We start from the raw sequence: 17450 nt of genomic DNA on the forward strand, positions 1-17450 counted from the left end.
GGTTGTAAAGTGGTATATAAATATTTTAATAATAAGATAGTAGTAGTAGCAGTAGTAGTAAAAATCTGCAATTCAGCTAACTGAACACACAATGCACAGTCATGATTCTGAAACAACAAAAATATCATTGGACCCCCCACTCCTGACCAGTTCCAGATTTAGGCACAAGCTAAGTAAGCTACAGCTTAGGGCCTCATATTTTATTTAATTTATGAATTTATTTATGTGTGTATTTATCTAATGCATTTATATATACACCACTCTATATAAAATCTGGGGTTAGTTTTTACAATTTAACAAACAGCAACTAAAGCTTTAAAATCATATAAAACAGATTAAGATTACCATAAATATAACCTCAAACCTTTCAAAACATCATAAACTAAAAGCCGGATGAAACGGGTGTGTTTTCAAAGATTGTTTACAAACAACCAGAGATGGGGAACATAGGAAGCTAGGAAGCTGCCGTATACTGAGTCAGACCATTGGTCTATCTAGCTCAGTATTGTTTTCACAGAATGGCAGCGGCTTCTCCAAGGTTGCAGGCAGGACTCTCTCTTAGCCCTATCTTGGAGATGCTGCCAGGGAGGGAACTTGGAACCTTTTGAGTGCAAGCAGGCAGATGCTCCATCCCCTGAGGGGAATCTCTTCCAGTGCTCACACTTCTAGTCTCCCTTTCATATGCAACCAGGGTGGACCCTGCTTAGCTAAGGGGACAAGTCATGCTTGCTGCCACAAGGCCAGCTCTCCTCTCTGATTTCATTTGGGAGTGTGTTCCAGAGCCTCGAGGCAACCCTAGAGAAGGTCCAGTTTTGGGTCTCCACCAAACGAACTGGTGGCAACCGCAACTGGACCTCCCCTGATGATCTTAATAGGTGGCGTGGTTCATGAAGCAGAAGGCATTCTCTTCAATGCCCTGGGCCCAAGCTGTTCAGGGCTTTATAGATAATAACCAGCAATTTGTATTTTGCCTGGGAACTAATTGGCAGCCAGTGTAGTAAGGTGGTCTCTCCAGGTGACCCCAGAGACCAACCTGGCTGCCACATTCTGCACCAGTTGCAGTATCTGAACCATGTACAAAGGCAGCCCCACATAGAGCGCACTGCAGTAGTCAAGGCTGGATGTTACCAGCATATGCACCATTGTTTTAAGGTCGTTTGTCTTGAGAAATGGACGTAACTAGTATATCAGCCGAAGCTGATAAAAAGCACTCCTGGCCACTGCCTCAACTGAGAAAGCAGGGTGAGGTTTGGGTCCTGAAGTACTCCCAGGCTATGTACCTGATCTTTCAGGGGGGGAGTGTAACCCCATCTGGAACACACAGATCTAAACCACTTCCTAAGTTCTGGCCTCCCACAACGAGTACCTCTGCCTTGTTTGGATTCAACTTCAGTTTGTTTTCCCACATCCAGCTCATTACTAATTCCAAACAGGCATTTAGAGAGGTTAAGCCATCTCCTGATAAAGCGGATATGGAGAAATAGATCTGGGTGTCATCAGCATAACAGCACCTGCCAGCACCAAATCTCCTGATGATCTCTCCCAGCAGTTTCATGTAGATGTTAAAAAGCACTGGAGATATAATGGAGCCCTGTGGAGCTCCAAATAATAGCACTTGCTTGGAAGAGCAACATTCTCCAAGCGACACCACCTGGAATCTACCTGCGAGGTAGAAGCGGGACCACTGCAAAGCTGTGCCTCTCACCCCCAACCCCCTCAGTCCAGAAGAGAGGAGAGCTGGTCTGGTGGTAGCAAGCATGACTTGTCCCCTTAGCTAAGCAGGGTCTGCCCTGGCTGAATATGAATGGGAGACTAGAAGTGTGAGCACTATAAGATATTCCCTTCAGGGTATGGAGCTGCTCTGGGAAGAGCATCAGAAGGTTCCAAGTTCCCTCCCTGGCAGCATCTCCAGGATAGGGCTGAGAGAGATTCCTGCCTGCAACCTTGGAAAAGCCACTGCCAGTCTGTGTAGACAATACTGAGCTAGATGGAACAATGGTCTGACTCAGTATATGGCAGCTTCCTATGTATACTATGATCAATGGTATCGAAAGTTGCAGAGAGATCCAAGAGGACCAACAGAGTCATGCTCCCCCTGTCGATTACCAATTGGAGATCATCCATTAGGCTGACCAAGGCAGTCTCTACCCCATAGCCCACCCAGAGGTTGGTTTGAAATGGGTCTAGATCAGGGATTCTCAAACTTGGGTCCTCAGGTGTTATTGGACTTCAACTCCCATAATCCCCAGCCTCAGTGGCCTTTGCTTGAGGATTATGGGAGTTGAAGTCCAATAACACCTGAGGACCCAAGTTTGAGAATCACTGGTCTAGATAATCTGCTTCTTCCAAGACTGACTGTAGTTGAGAAGCCACCTCCCTTTCAGTTACCCTGCACAACCATGGGAGATGTGAGCAGGGGCGTATCTATGGTAGGGCAGGGCACGTGCCCTGGGCGCCACTTGAAGGGGGGCGCCATTTTTAAAAAGCAAAAAACCATTAAAAAATGGCCACTGGGGGAAAAAAAGGCCACTGTGCATGCTCAAATGGCCTCTGTGAGGCCCTAGGCCATGCCAGGCCTCACAGAGGCCATTTGAGCATGCACAGCAGCCATTTTGTTTTCAGCAGCCATTTAAAAATATATATATATATATATATTAAAAATGGCTACCGCACATGCTCAAATGGTCCCTTCAAAGCCCTAGAGGCCAGCGAGGGGAGGGGGAACCTTTGCAGACCCACCCCACAGCCTTTAGGAAGCCCTCAAAGGGGCTACAGGTATTTTTTAAAAATAATAATATAATATAAGTCACTGTACACATATTCAGTTTGGCACTATGTACAGAGAATCAGGGCTTGTGAATACTGAGCTGAAGCTTGTCAGCTAGGATTGTATTCATTTGCTCTTACTTTGCTTCTTGTGATAAGTGAGTTAAATGTGATGCCTTAATAATATGGCTATTTAATGGAGAATTTGTCTTTGAATCAGTGTGAAATCCTTAGTATTAAGGCCCACTGGGAGTTTCTTGCTCTCTTTCTCTCATTTTAACCGTCTTTCTGAAATACTAGAATTTATTCCAAGCAGTGACACAGTTTACTCTGCATATCCTTTAATTATTTACAGAGTATCTGGGAAAAGTCAAATTCTCCATTTATTTTTTAAACTTATGTAATAGTGATGCTACAATGCATAGTAGAGAATTAGACATTAGTTTTCCAAGTACACTTCCACATAGTATTTTGGTATTTCATGAGCCCCAGCATACTGAAATTTGTAGTTTTCCAGCATTTTTGGTCTGGCTACGTCCACTGATAAATAGTTTTTGAAATATTAAAAGATTAATGAGCTTGACTTGTATTTTTCAGCTGATATTATGGTAAATTTATCTGAAAGATGGGCATCAGATGTTTGGACAGGGGGCGCAATTTCAGTGCTTGCCCTGGGCGCTATTTTCCCTAGATACGCCTCTGGATGTGAGACAGGCCTTTAATTGCCTTGCTCTGAGGGATCCAATGCAGGTTTCTTCAAAAGTGGTCTAACACTTGCCTCCTTGAGCCAAGGAGGCATCCTGCCCTCCCTCAGAGAAGTACTGAAGATACTAACAAGAAACTCTCCAATAACTTCCCGGCTAGATTGTATGACCCATTTGGGCAAGGGTCAAGCGGACAGGTGGTAGGCAAACGTCTCCAAACAGCCTGACTGTGTCCTCAGGAGTCACAAACCGAAATGGATCCAACTTAACCATACATGAGTTGTTGCTGGACACCTGCATAACAGACTCTGCAGCAAGTTGCTGATGACAGTAAGTTGCTCATGGCTCTAAATTCTGATTCAAGGGAGGAGGGGCATATAATAGTCCCCTCACAACCCTAGACAGCTCTGCTGGATGTGAGCGTATGGATGCATTGCGCGCAGAAAAGAACTCCTGCTTTGCTGCACATATTGCCTGAGTGTAGGTCTTCATATGTGCTCTGTGCTGCAATCTAATCTGTCAGATTTGAGCCGAGCCTTTCTCCACCTGCGCTCTAATGGCCTGTCTTGCTGCTTCAGCCCCTGCAGTTCTTCTGTATACCAAGGGGCTAATTTAGAAGTGGGGCCCCTGAATGAGAAATATGACTAAATTTCAAGTTCTACAGAATGTATTTTCATTTAAAGGTCTTTCTGATGCAAAAAGGCTTATTGCAAGATAACTGTTTTTGTTAGATTATTTTTTGTTGTTTTATCTTTGCCAAGTAAACTTATATTATTTTCATTCTCCCTTTCATTAGAATAATAATATTTTTTGTAGTGTTATGAGGCCTTTTAAGACTGACATAGTTTAGGGCCTCAGCAGCATGTCATAATCCAGCCCTTCCTTTCCCCCCTCAGTTTATTTGCTTGCATCCCAAATACACCACCATTGTTTAGTACAGCAGAGATATCTGTCAAAATAAGCATAAGGGTGTTGTGAACATTCAACCGGCTGTGCTTGAAGTAGTGAACTCCCCTGCACAAATGCTTGTGAGTGGGATGGAGGCAAAACCCGTCCTGATCACAGCCTACTTGGAGAGGGTGAAGAGATGCCATCTGGTGGGTCACTGTGTGAAACAGGATGCTGGACTAGAGAGGCCTTGGGCCTGATCCAGCAGGGCTGTTCTTACAGGAACATAGGAACATAGGAAGCTGCCATATACTGAGTCAGACCCTTGGTCTATCTAGCTCAGTATTGTCTTCACAGACTGGCAGCGGCTTCTCCAAGGTTGCAGGCAGGAATCTCTCTCAGCCAACCACTTTGTATATAATTGTGCTTTCGCAACATACTGTATATGCTTTGGTAGTTTGTTGGTTCAATAAAAAATTTTTGTCCTATATAATAATAATAATTAAAAAAAAATAGAAAAAATTACCAAATACAAAGATCTACAAATTGAAATTGAAAGGCTGTGGCAGAAAAAGACCCAAATAATCCCAGTGGCAATTGGCGCCCTGGGTGCAGTTCCAAAAGACCTTGAAGAGCACCTCAACACCATAGGGGCCACAGAAATCACCATCAGCCAATTACAAAAAGCAGCTTTACTGGGAACAGCCTATATTCTGCGACGATATCTATAACCATTGACAATAAAATTCTGGCATCCCAGGTCCTTGGAAGGACTCGATGTCTGGATAAAACAAACCAGTCAATAACACCTGTCTGACTGTGTAAACAAGAAATAATAAAAATCTTGTCCTATCTTGGAGAAGCCGCCAAGGAGAAAACTCGAAACCTAAATGCCCTTCCCAGAGCAGCTCCATCCCCTGAGGGGAATATCTTAAAGTGCTCATAAACAGGAACATAGGAAGCTGCCATATACTGAGTCAGACCCTTGGTCCATCTAGCTCAGTATTGTCTTCACAGACTGGCAGCGGCTCCTCCAAGGTTGCAGGCAGGAATCTCTCTCCGCCCTATCTTGGAGATACTGCCAGGGAGGGAACTTGGAACCTCGATGCTCTTCCCAGAGCGGCTCCATCCCCTGAGGGGAATATCTCTCAGTCCTCATACTTCTAGTCTCCCTTTCATATGCAACCAGGGTGGAACCTGCTTAGCTTAAGGGGACAAGTCATGCTTGCTACCACCAGATCAGCTCTCCTCTTGTTCTTATGGACAAGAGGGCTGTATTTGCACTGATCCTGCTTGCATGCATCTGTGTAGGGAGGAGTTCACTATTTTGAGCTCACCTGGCTGAACGTTCACAACATCACCTACATTTATTACACACCCACCCTGGGGCAGCAGAAAGGTGGCTGCAAATGTGGCAAGGGGTGACGGAGCACCTTTTCTTCACTGGGGCTGGTGTGGGTCTACAAGTTCCAGCTCCCCCTGCAGAAAAATGACACTCTGTGCACCATTCCCACAAGAGGGAAGGCTGCAGCTGCTGCAAGCCTGAGGTTCCTTGGGCAAGGGGTCCAGGGTGTCTTGGGCAGAAGCAGCAGCAGACAGGTGCTTTGGAAGCTCTCACTCCCTTGCAAAGGGAGGGTTTTGCACGGGTTGCTCGGGACACTGGAAACCATCAAACCCTTTCCAGGCGGAGAGCAGACCCATTCTGCCATCCCTGCTTGTGGGAAGGGGCTAATCAGGCATTCAGACACACAGGGTTGGGATGGGGACAGGCTTCATAGGAGTCCTATTCCAAGCCGTAACAGAGAGCTCAGAGGCCTGCTTAGCAACTCCAGTGCTACCCATTTAGTAGGGACAACATCTGACTGGTGACAGTTACTGGTCACAGTTCAACAGTTACTGGTGAAACTGGATCTGCTCTCCCTTTCAGGTTCTGCCTCTTTGGATGATGGAGTGGCAGCTCTCTTGCTTTGGAGCGACTATATAGAAAACCAAGTCTTGAAATTCTGACAGTTGCTGCATTTGCAAAGGAGCTTCCATAAAAATCAAAGGACTGAAAGGGGCTGGAAGGTCAGAACCAGTGATCCCTGTAAGAGAGATTCCCAAATGGTGTTGATTACAACTTCCATCACCCCCAGCTGCAATGGCCTTTGGCTGGGGATGATGGGAGTTGTAGTCAGCAACATCTGGGAATCGCTCTTGCAGGGAACACTGGTCAGAACATAAAACTGTGCTGGATCAGAACATAAGAACCTATAAGAGTAGCAGCCAGTGAGGTGCCTCTGGGAGACCAACAGCCTTTCCCTGTTGTGTATCCCCAGGATCTGATATTGAGGTAGACTGTCTCTTACTCTGGAGGTTCTAATCATGTTAATAGCTCTTGACAGACTCTTCTCCATGAATGCTTTTTAAAAAGCACCTAGGCTAGCCTGAAAACCCAACAGGACAGGAGGCATATCCCAGGATTCCTCGCCTCATGCACACAGCTTAGCAACAAGTAAAGAAGACCTGTGGATGGCTCAAGGCAATGAGGGAACCATTATGCTACAGAGGAAAGCAATTAATTAGTTAATTAATGCAGGCATGTGAAAACTGGTTAGGATAATTGTTCCAAGAAGAAAGCTAAAGAGCCCTCTTCCAATGTGCTCCCTGCAAGGATACAGAGGTGCTGCTGACAGGGCTTCTTCCCACAGAAGGGCTCTGCTAGAGATCTGGTCTAGGAGAGCAGAGCTGGTCTTGTGGTAGCCAGCATGACTGGTCCCCTTAGCTAAGCAGGGTCCGCCCTGGTTGCATATGAATGGGAGACTTGATGTGTGAGCCCTGGAAGGGATTCCCCTCAGGGGATGGAGCCACTCTGGGAAGAGCATCTAGGTTCCAAGTTCCCTCCCTGGCAGCATCTCCAAGATACAGCTGAGAGAGATTCCAGCCTGCGACCTTGGAGAAGCCGCTGCCAGTCTGTGAAGACAGTACTGAGCAAGATAGACCAATGGTCTGACTCAGTATATGGCAGCTTCCTATTTTCCTAGATCAGACCAAAGGGGGTCCAGTATCCTGTTCCCCACAGTGCCCCACCAGATGCCTCTGGGAAGCCCTCAAGCAGGGTATCCCATCTTACGATTTGCCTCCCAGGAACCAGTATCCAGAGATGGAGTGCCTCTGGACAGGGATATTCTGCATAGCCATCACCTCTTTCCTCCTCCATGAATTTGCCTCAACACATTTCAAAGCCAACTAAGGTACTGTGCCTGCTGGCAGCAAATTCCATACATTAATCGGGTGAGGAAGAAGTTCTTTCTTTTGTCTGCCCCTCAATTTTACTGGGTGACCCCGAGTTCCTGTATTGTAAGTTCCTGTATTGAGGATTATTTTAAATTGTTTTATATGATTTAAGGTTTTAATTGTTGTGTTCTGATTTGTCAACCACCTAGAGATTGTATATGGGGCAGTATATAAATACGATAAATAAATCAATGAGAGAGAGAGAGAGAGAGAGAGAGAGAGAGAGAGAGAGAGAGAATCTTCCTGCCATCAACTTTCTCTACACTAGCCATATCCTGCTGTTTGCCGAGGTACACTGCATCCAATAGTGGAAGCTCCACTTGTTTGGTTGTGGCTAACATCAACTGATGACCCCTTTCCACATTTCTGTCTACTCTTTTTTCTGACCAAAAAGAAATCAATGCTTGGGATGTCCGAGGAGCAACACTGGCATGGAAAGGAGCTGCATCTGAGACAATTCCATCTCTTCCGGGACTTCCAAAATTACTGGAACAGAACTGGAAGTGTTTGCACCACTGAAGCTCCTTCACTGCAGCAGAGCTGATAGTGGAAAGGGCTTTCCAGTTTCTCTGAGTGTCAAATTCTGCAGATGATTCCAGATTGCATGCAGATTTTATGCTTGTGCAGCAGCTTCACCAACGCAGAATACACCCAGGTGTGTGTGTGTGTGTGTGTGAAGGATGTGTACAGAGACTGCCAAGCTGGCAAAATCCTGCAGCAGACCAGAATGGGCCACTAAGCAGACGGGGGATTCTAGCTAGGGCCAGTCAAAGCAGGGGTGGAGCCATAATTGGGTGGACGGGTTCAAAGAACCCGAGCCACCCAGCTCCTGAGAGCCACCTGGTTCACCCTACTCCCAGAGCTCTGGCCGACCTCATTCCCAGCCGAAATTGTTGTCAGCTGGGTATCTTCTTCGTCCTCTCCCTCACCCCAAACAAAGAACACACCCAGCCGACAACAAAGCCGGATGGGAAATGTGCTGGCCACGCCCCCTGAGTGTGACATCACATGCAGGGGGCGTGGATGGCACACATGAGGGGGGGCCACAGAGGAGAGGAGTGAATGTGAGCCCACTCTCTCCGAGCCACGCTCCTGGGTCCAGGCCATTGCTGCCTGAGGCAAAAGGCAATATGATGACCCTCGGGTGGGCGCTCACTGCTCAGCATTCTCAGGCCATGTGGCCAATGCAGCAGCACTGGCAACCTATGCGCCTCTGCCACCAAGCCAGGCAGTGGCGGCAGGGGTGTCTCTGGATCGTGTTGGAGCGGAGAGAACAGGCCAGCCCCAGCAGGGCAAGGAGGGGAAATGAACAGGCTGCTCCAGTGGGGTAAGGAAGGGCGGGGCAGTGGGTGGCCCGTGGATGGCACCCATGGAGGTGTGGTGGCGGTGGGCGCTTGCCCTAGATATGTTGTTTTCGTTTCTCCAGGATTCCGAGAGCATACTTATCGACACAGAATTTCAAGCAGGAGAGCTGGCCGTGTGGTTGCGAGCATGAAGTTCCCCCTTTGCTAAGAAGGGTCTGCACTGGTTTGCATTTGAATGGGAGACTACATGTGCGAGTGTAATCCCTGCTCTTTAAGGGTTAAAACATGAGATATAGGCTTGTCCGGTAAGAGGCTGCAAGTTGAATAAAGGCAAAGTTGTGCTGTCGAGTCGGTGCCGACTCCTGGCGACCACAGAGTTTTGTGGTTGTCTTTGGTAGAATACAGGAGGGGTTGACCATGGCCATCTCCCACACAGTATGAGATGATGCCTTTCAGCACCTTCCTATATTGCTGCTGCCCGATATAGGTGTCTCCCATAGTCTACGAAACATACCAGTGGGGATTTGAACCAGCAACCTTTTGCTCCCTAGGCAAGTTACTTCCTCGCTGTGTCATTAGGTGGCCCAAGTTGAATGGGGACTACCATATGTGGGTTGTGTTTTTTTTTTAAAGGCACAATCCTCAGAGGATCCAGAGGTCTGCAGAAGAAAGTCCCTGGCTAGAGAGCTCCTGTGGACTGGTTGTTTGCTAAGCCTATAATTATTATTTTCAGACTTTCAAGAAGAGGGGAAAGCAACAAAAGACTGTATCCCAATGCCACAGCCAAGAAAGAACAAGCCAACACCACTGCCAAAAAGAAAAACCTCAGTTTGGACACAGGAGTCTGAGCAAGTCTCTGTAACCCTGCAAATTCTGTTGTTTGTGATAAGAAAGAAAATTTAAAGTGCAAATTTATCATTTAATTGTTATTATGATTGTGTTCATTTCTATGGAAAGTTAAAGAAATCCCACAAGGCAGGATTACACTGCCAATTGTAAAATAACCCATACATGGTGTAAAGAAAGTGTTATATGAGCACTGTAAGATGTTCCCCTTAAGGAAGCATGTGCATGCTTGCATGCAGAAGGTTCCAAGTTCCTTCCCTGGCAGCATCTCCAAAACAGAGCTGAGAGAGACTCCTGCCTGCAACCTTGGAGAAGCTGCTGCCAGGCTGTGAAGACAATACTGAGCTGGTCTGATTCAGTAGAAGTCAGTTTCCTATATTCCTAAGGACATTAGTACAATACTTTCTATATATCCCTTCCATTCTGCAGAACTTTTCAGCCTTTTATGACTGTGGCCAGTGATTCTTCATGCATTCTGTTTGGTACACATTTGTATTTTTCAGAAGGTTTCATTTGCAGACTGCAGGACAATGGCTGTTGCCATTGCTGATGACCTCACCTAATTATCTAAAGTACTAGCTTAAGTAGTGGTGGTGGACCTGGCTGCACATGCCTTGCTTCCTAGAATAAGAGGACCACAAAGAGAAGGAAATCATCAACATCCGGGCTGGGGGAGGGGAGACAGCTAATATAATCTGTTCTGATTTCAGGAAAATGGCACATGAGATCTAACTTGAAACATTAATTTAAGCCTCTGGGGATCTACATGCTGCTGCTCAGATAAGAAATCGGCTGATAGACCATAAACATAGTGACTGGGATGCATCACATGGGGGGATGGTGGAACTGGGGGAGGGGGGCAGCGCTGGGTGGGCTGGAATAGGAATTTGCTTCTAACCTTATTTAATATAGGTTTTCAAAAATTCACAAAAATGTGCCGTTGGTTAAATCCACAGATGATACTGAAATGAAAGGCAGGGCCCATTCACATGCGCTGTTCAGTGCTCATACAATGAATGTACAGTGTGCTCAGGTACAGATCTGTACACAGGTACAGTCATTCGCATGTTGAGGTCATTCACACAGTTAAAGACTCAGGTTTGGGAGCTGTGTGCGCTCCCAATTTTCAGTTGTGTGGAAACAAGGTTGGAGGAAAAACTGGGTAGCTTTTCCTCTGCATTGAAGGAGAACCCTCCACCACTATCATGGTACAACCAGAGCCAGGGGTAACAGGAGGTTACCCAGTTCCTCCACAGACACAACTGAAGGAACAGAGCATGGCTGCTTTAGTTAAGAACTTAAGGCCATAAGGACAGCCCTGATGGATCAGGCCCAAGGCCCATATAGGCCAGAATTGTGTTTCTTACAGTATTGTGTTTCCTACCAGATGCCTTTGAGAAGGCCACAGGCAGGAGGTGAGGGCTTGCCCTGTCTCCTGCTGTTGCTCTCCTGCAACTGGTTTTTAGAGGCATCATGCCTCTGAGGCTGGAGGTGGTCTGTAGTTGGAACAGCTTTCCCCAGAAGGGGTAGAACCAGAGACAATGGTCAAGTTGCAACACTATTAAAGTTCACAGCTGACTCCAGACAACTGCTGGAGCAACATCTTTGACTTGCTGCTCTGAGTTGCTGGGGAACCAGCCTCTAATACTGACTCCACAGAGAGCTGTCCAGGGTCCTGATCTGCTGAAATTTGCCTTGCCCTCTTGCAAAGTATTGCCAGTATCTCTGTGGGGTCCCAATCAGAAATTGGATATTGCAAAGGAAAAGGAGATGCATTATTGCGTATCTCCCTCCACCCGCTGGGGCCAAAGCAGCCTGCTTGGCAGGGATGAAGGGCCACTGAGCAACTTCCCTTCAGGATGAAAGCCTGAGAAAAAATATCGCTCCCTGACCACATCTGACAAGTGTTTAGGCTCCTCCCATCTTCATTTGGAAGCCAACACTCAATATAATTTTTTTTTAAACTTTTAAGGCCAACACATCATTGGTTAAAAGCTTTCCCCATGGCATCCTAGGTGGCAGCTGTAAGTTTAGAATGGAGCCAAAATAATAGTGCTTTGACTAATAAATGCCTCAATGCCACAAAGTGGTTTGAAACCAGTTTAACTGAAGCCAGTTAAATTGTCAAGGTTTTCCACAAAGAACCCCTGGAATTATTAGTATTATCGTTTTCAAAGGAAGTTGACAACCCCAAGCAGTGGTCCCCTAATTTTTGTTCATCTCTGTGCGGAATGAGTTTTGTTCTGGGCAGCAATATCAAGGCACTGTGTGTGCACATGCATTCAGAGTGGGGCCTTCCTAATTCACCCTGAGCCAGATCTAAAATTAACTGAGTGGACACCAGAAAACTTGTGAGCACATGCACACATGCATGCCTCAGAGGGAGCAGTGATCCCAAGTATTTTGGGAGAGATCTCTTGCCCTCTCAGAGAATTACTAATTTCCCAACTTAGATCTTTGGTTGAGAGCCGTGATAATTCAACTGATCTGAAACAGGTTTAACTGTATAGTCCTGAAGGGAAGGTGCTCAGTGTCCTTTTTCCCTGCCAAGCAGGCTGCCTTTGCCCCATGGGGTGGAGGGAGACACATGTCCAGGGCTGTGTGCCTTTCATGAGCACCAAGAAAATGCAGAAATTGGAGCTGGGCAGAAAATTCAGCATCCTAAGAATGGCAGAATCTTTAGGCTGGCTCTCATGACCGAGAGCTGGGCTCCAACCCCCCATGTCCTCTCCTGAGAAGAACTGGCCATGCATTGGCAGAAGTGGAGAGAGGAGGAGGGTGAAGTGGTCATGTGCTGGCCACAATCTGGGGAGGGCGGTACAAGCCAACCCACACAGTGTACCCAGCACTGTATTGTGGGTGGAGGGAAAGCACACCTTGCACTGTCCTACCCCCACATTGTGACACCATCACTCTCCCCTCCTCCTCCCTTGAGGTTTGCCAACACATGCCCATTTCTGGGGGGGCTCACACAAAGCTTGGAGCCCGGCTCGGATGCTCTTCTTACCCAGCTCTTGGTCATGTGAACCCCCCGCCCCTTAAAAGCATAATTCTAGCTCCACAATGTGTGGTCAATGCTGAGTGCCATGAAATCTCAGTAGCCAGAGCAAGGACTGAGCAAGATTTCCAGGGACCAGGGGGTTGACGGCTCAGTGCCCCGAAGAGCTCTTTGCTTTCTTCAGTGACTACTAAAGCAGATAATTTATGCAAATATTCCCAGCACAGAATTCTAAAATTCTTTAATGGCCCAGGCACATCCTGCAGTCACTAGGTGCTTGCGTAGGAGGGAGATGAACACCAGCCTTGGGTTACAATTACACATTTGCCTGCAAAGAGGTTACCCCTATCCTCCCCATCCAGGATACCCACCGCATCCTCCCACAGACCCAGAAACCACAGAAATCTGGACTCACTGTTGCTTCCGCGTCAGCTCCTGCTCCTTCTGCACAAGGTCTTGTTTGAGGGAAGCCAGCATCTCCACGCTGACATCCACCTGGCGAGAGAGCTCCACCGCCCGGTCTTCCAGCTCTTTCTTCTCCCGACTCAGCCTGATACTTTCTTGCTTGGCTTTCTCCAGCTCGGTGCTCTTGCGGTCTAACTCCACTTGCAGCCGGCCTACTTGGGAGGCGATCTTCTGCTCCACCTCTTCGGTCAGCTTCTCCAGGCGCTTGTCCACTTCCAGCTTCTCAAAAGCCCGTATCTTGAGGCGGGTCAGGCCTTCCTCGTACGCTGCGTCCACAGCTGCCACGGTGGCGGCTGCAGCGGCAGCAGGAGGGGTGGTGGCCGAAGTCATGGCCTTGCGGGTGAAGATCTCGGTCAGCGGGATTTCGATCTCGTGCACGTAGCGGGACGAGACGGGAGAAGACAGCGGCTCCAGCTCGTCGGTGGCAATGAGGTCACAGGTGAAGCGCTGCTCCTTGCCCTGGAAGGAAGTGCTCTCGAAGATGTCCCGGCGGGGGGCTGGGGTCAGCAGGGTGGCCGCCTCTGGTGCCAGAGGGAAGATGGTGGCATCGCAGATGCTGTTGGTCTTGGAGAGGACATAGAGGGTCTCGTAGGTGTGGTTGTACTCCAGGTGGGCCCGCAGAGACGACAGGCTCCGGAAACGCTTGTGTTCCCCGCAACGCGGACAGCGGTAAGGCAGGTCCAGAGAGGCCATCCCTCAGCCGGAGCCCCACCGCCTGCCGTGCAGCCCTCCTCTGCAGGAAACCAGCTGCCGGGCCCCTGTCATGGTGCAGGCACGTGGGCAGTGCAAGGAGCAGGGTCGGTGGCACAAGGGGGAAGGGGGCACCGCGGGGCAGAAATCCAGTTCCACAAGGTCATTGCTGGTGAGGGGCTGGCAGGTGAAGGCGTGGAGGTGGCAAATCCCAGCTGCCAACCCAGATGGTCAGCATCAGGCACAGCGGGTAGCACTGCAAGAGAAAAGCGGGTCAGCATTTTCCTGGGTATTGGGGCCCTTTTTGGTTTCCTGAAACTACCCTTCCCTCAGTTTGCTCCCTGTTCCACCTAGGACATAAGAGCAGCCCCATGGGATCCGACCAAAAGCCCACCCAGCTCAGCATCCTGCTTCCCACCCAGACGCCTCCAGGAAGCCCATAAGCAAGACAAGAAGACAGCCGTCTTCCTCTGCTGTTCACCCTTAGCAACTGGTATTCTAAGGTAAAATGCTTATGAACATGGAGGTTCTGTTTAGCCATCATGGCTAAGTGTCATTGAGAGGCCTTTGGTGGAAATGCCCTATACTCTTCAGCCCTTGTGGAATCTAGTAGCTGTCTTCTGTCTCCAGATATTATAGGTAAGACCTAATGTGGACCCTAAATCCACGCTTTACCATAGCTTTGCTGAAAGTGATCCTGGCTACTTTTGTATTTTGCTGGAGCAGTGCTGAAAGCGGTGGTGGCACAAATGGCCAGAAAGTGAGGTGGGTAGGAAAGAGTTTGTTCTCCTTCAACCTCACCTTTAACCTGGGAAGCCGACCTGGGCTACCCAGGGACAGAGCTTCTGGGTCAAGAGGGCTCTCATTGCTGCAGACGACCAGAGCTACCTGGGTCGCAGAGGTTTAACCCAGGTAGTTCTGGTTGTGAGAATGACCTTATTGTGTGAAGGAGGACTTTCTTTCGCCTGTCCTGAAACGACTGCCTCTCAATTGTGTTGGATGACCCTGCGTTCCATGATTAGCAGAGAGGGAGAGATAAACGTCTCTCTCTCTCCATGTTCTCCACACTACGTATCGTTTTAAAAACCTCTAGCATGTGGTCATCCTATACTGAAGGCCCAAAGCTCAGAGCATTTCAGGAGCTCTTCAAAGGAAAGACGTCCCAATCAGCCAAAGTTGGGAGATGTCCGGCTGCTCTGCTTTTGCCTTTTTATGGCTGCTGCTTTTCGGTGTTCTTATGCTATTAATGGTCTTAATTGATTTTAATATTTTAATGTGACTTTATGGAGGTTTATTGTATTAACTTTTGTAAGCCATCTTGATATGAGTTTTATGACAGGTGTCTGTCGTAAACAGACGGTTTTGTAAATCATCTTGAGATGGTTTAACTTTTGTAAAGCATCTTGAGATGAGTTTTATGACATGGATTGTTCAGTATAAATTCAATCAACCACCTGATCATCTTGATTGGCCTTTCCTGCACCTTTCCCAGCTTTACACTATCCTTTTCGAGTCAGGAGCTGGCAAACTGAGCATCATTCCATGTGTCTTGTAACGGAACATGTGTGCAATTGCGCAAGAGTGCTCTTGCACATAGTGAAAGAATTGCACAATTGCATCTGTGAAATGGATAGCCATGATTTTCAATGGCTGTCCCTTGTGCATGTGTGTTTGTGCAATTATTGCACTGTGCGCAAGAACAATGGTGTAGTGCTGCAGGGATGGGAAGGGACACAGACCTGGTACTTTTCACCCTCCAGGGTCTTAGCAGGGACGTATAGCCCTTTGCTTTCTACATGGGAATAATGTACTGCTCTTGCTGTCCCAACAGTGTGTTGCATAATTGACTATCACACAATCATTGATTGTATTACTATTCTTCTTGTCTCAGGAACACAGGAAGCTGCCTTTTACTGAGTCAAGCCCTTGGTCCATCTAGCTCAGTATTGTCTACACTGACTGGCAGAGGCTCTCCATGGTTTCAGCCAGGAGTCTCTCCCAGCCCTACCTGGAGATGATGCCAGGGATGGTACCTGGGATCGTAAGCATGCACATTCTATAGTGGACTAGTGTTAAAGGTAAAGTGTGCCATCAAGTCAATTTCGACTCCTGGTGCCCACAGAGCCCTGTAGTTTTCATTGGTAGAATACAGGAGGGGTTGACGATTGCCTGTTAGGACATCCTAAACTGAATGACAGGGAATGCCCACTGAAATGCACTGGTTCCCTCCAAATGGCAATGGAATGCATAGAATTTCTGAATGGCCAATGACCATTTGGAACCTCCATGCATTCCAAGGCCATTTGGGAAGGAACCAATGCATTTCAGGAGGCATTCCATGTCATTCATTCTAGTACATTCCCTAGAGTCTGCATGAGCCTTGACTTTTTGTATCAGAACCCAGCAAATAATTGCATCTCTCTAAGCGAGGAATGTGGCCATTGGGAAGGGGGTGCCATTGGGTGTGTGGCTATGGGGGCTGTCATGGAGAGTGCCTGCACTTCTGAATTTGCAGCTACATCTGTGTAAGAGATGTACACATCACATTCTGTTGCATGGCACACATGAAGCATTGCCCAGGGTGTCAGCTAGAGTGACCAGGGTGTACACAATATTCCATATTTGGCACACCACATCTTTGTACAAGGGCATGACTATGCTGGTGGCATTATCACCGGTCCCTTTCTGAATGAAACTGAGTAATGGACAAGCTGTTTGCACAGCGGATGGTGCAAAATCTCTTGCCAAAAGTAGTTCCAAGATGGATGGCTTATCCAGGAGTTGCCTAGCTGGATGGGGAAAAATAACTCACTCCTTTAAATTAGGTTGCTACTGCAAGAAGCGGAAAGAGCAAACAGAACCCCTGGTAAGAGAGCAGCAAGCCAGTGGCTTCTCCCTGTGCATCTTGAACCTGAGCAGGATCATCAGTGCTGACCTGTGAGCAGAGGAACCTGACTGGAATTTTATTTATTTATTTTATTTTTGCATTTATATACCGCCTTTCGTTAAAAAGATAATCCCAAGGTGGTTTACAAAAGTTAAAAACATACAATAAAAAGACAATAAAAACATCATGTTAAAAATATAAAACATATAAAAACAGGCATAAAAACAATACAACAAATACAACAAATAAAAACACAGAGAAGCCGCAGTAGAAAACGATCATGTAAAAGCCTGGGTAAAAAGCCAAGTCTTTAAAAGCTTTCTAAAAGCTGTGATGGAGTCCGAGGAACGAATGGCAAAGATGTACTCGGAGGAATGCGGGAAGGAGGCAAAAGCCATGGGTCCCCCCTCCCAATAGGTCTTAGAGAGACGAGGTGGCATTCACTGCAGGTAAACATGTGGCAAGTACAGCTTTTATGACTTCCTTCTCAGTCATTCTTCCTGTTTCGTTTGATTTTTAAAAAGACCCTCAAATGAATGGGCAACTTGGCTAGCTGTCTGCATTTCCAGCAATGTTGCAGTGCTGAATATTATGGTGCTAGGAAAGGCTCATCTCCCGTGCCCACC

The 17450-nt window shown here is 47.4% G+C and overlaps 1 protein-coding gene across 1 annotated transcript in view; it reads right to left on the minus strand.

Annotated features, from left to right (window-relative positions):
- The window catches only part of FBXO41 (F-box protein 41), a 106159-nt gene that overhangs the window by 61903 nt on the left and 26806 nt on the right, over positions 1-17450 (minus strand). The window contains exon 2 of the mRNA XM_053254834.1: positions 13198-14193. Within this exon, the coding sequence (XP_053110809.1) occupies positions 13198-13940 (743 nt within the window). The 5' untranslated portion in view covers positions 13941-14193. The remainder of the gene's footprint in view (positions 1-13197; positions 14194-17450) is intronic.

Source organism: Hemicordylus capensis, chromosome 5 (genome assembly GCF_027244095.1).
Source record: "Hemicordylus capensis ecotype Gifberg chromosome 5, rHemCap1.1.pri, whole genome shotgun sequence".
Taxonomy (NCBI): Eukaryota; Metazoa; Chordata; class Lepidosauria; order Squamata; family Cordylidae; genus Hemicordylus; species Hemicordylus capensis.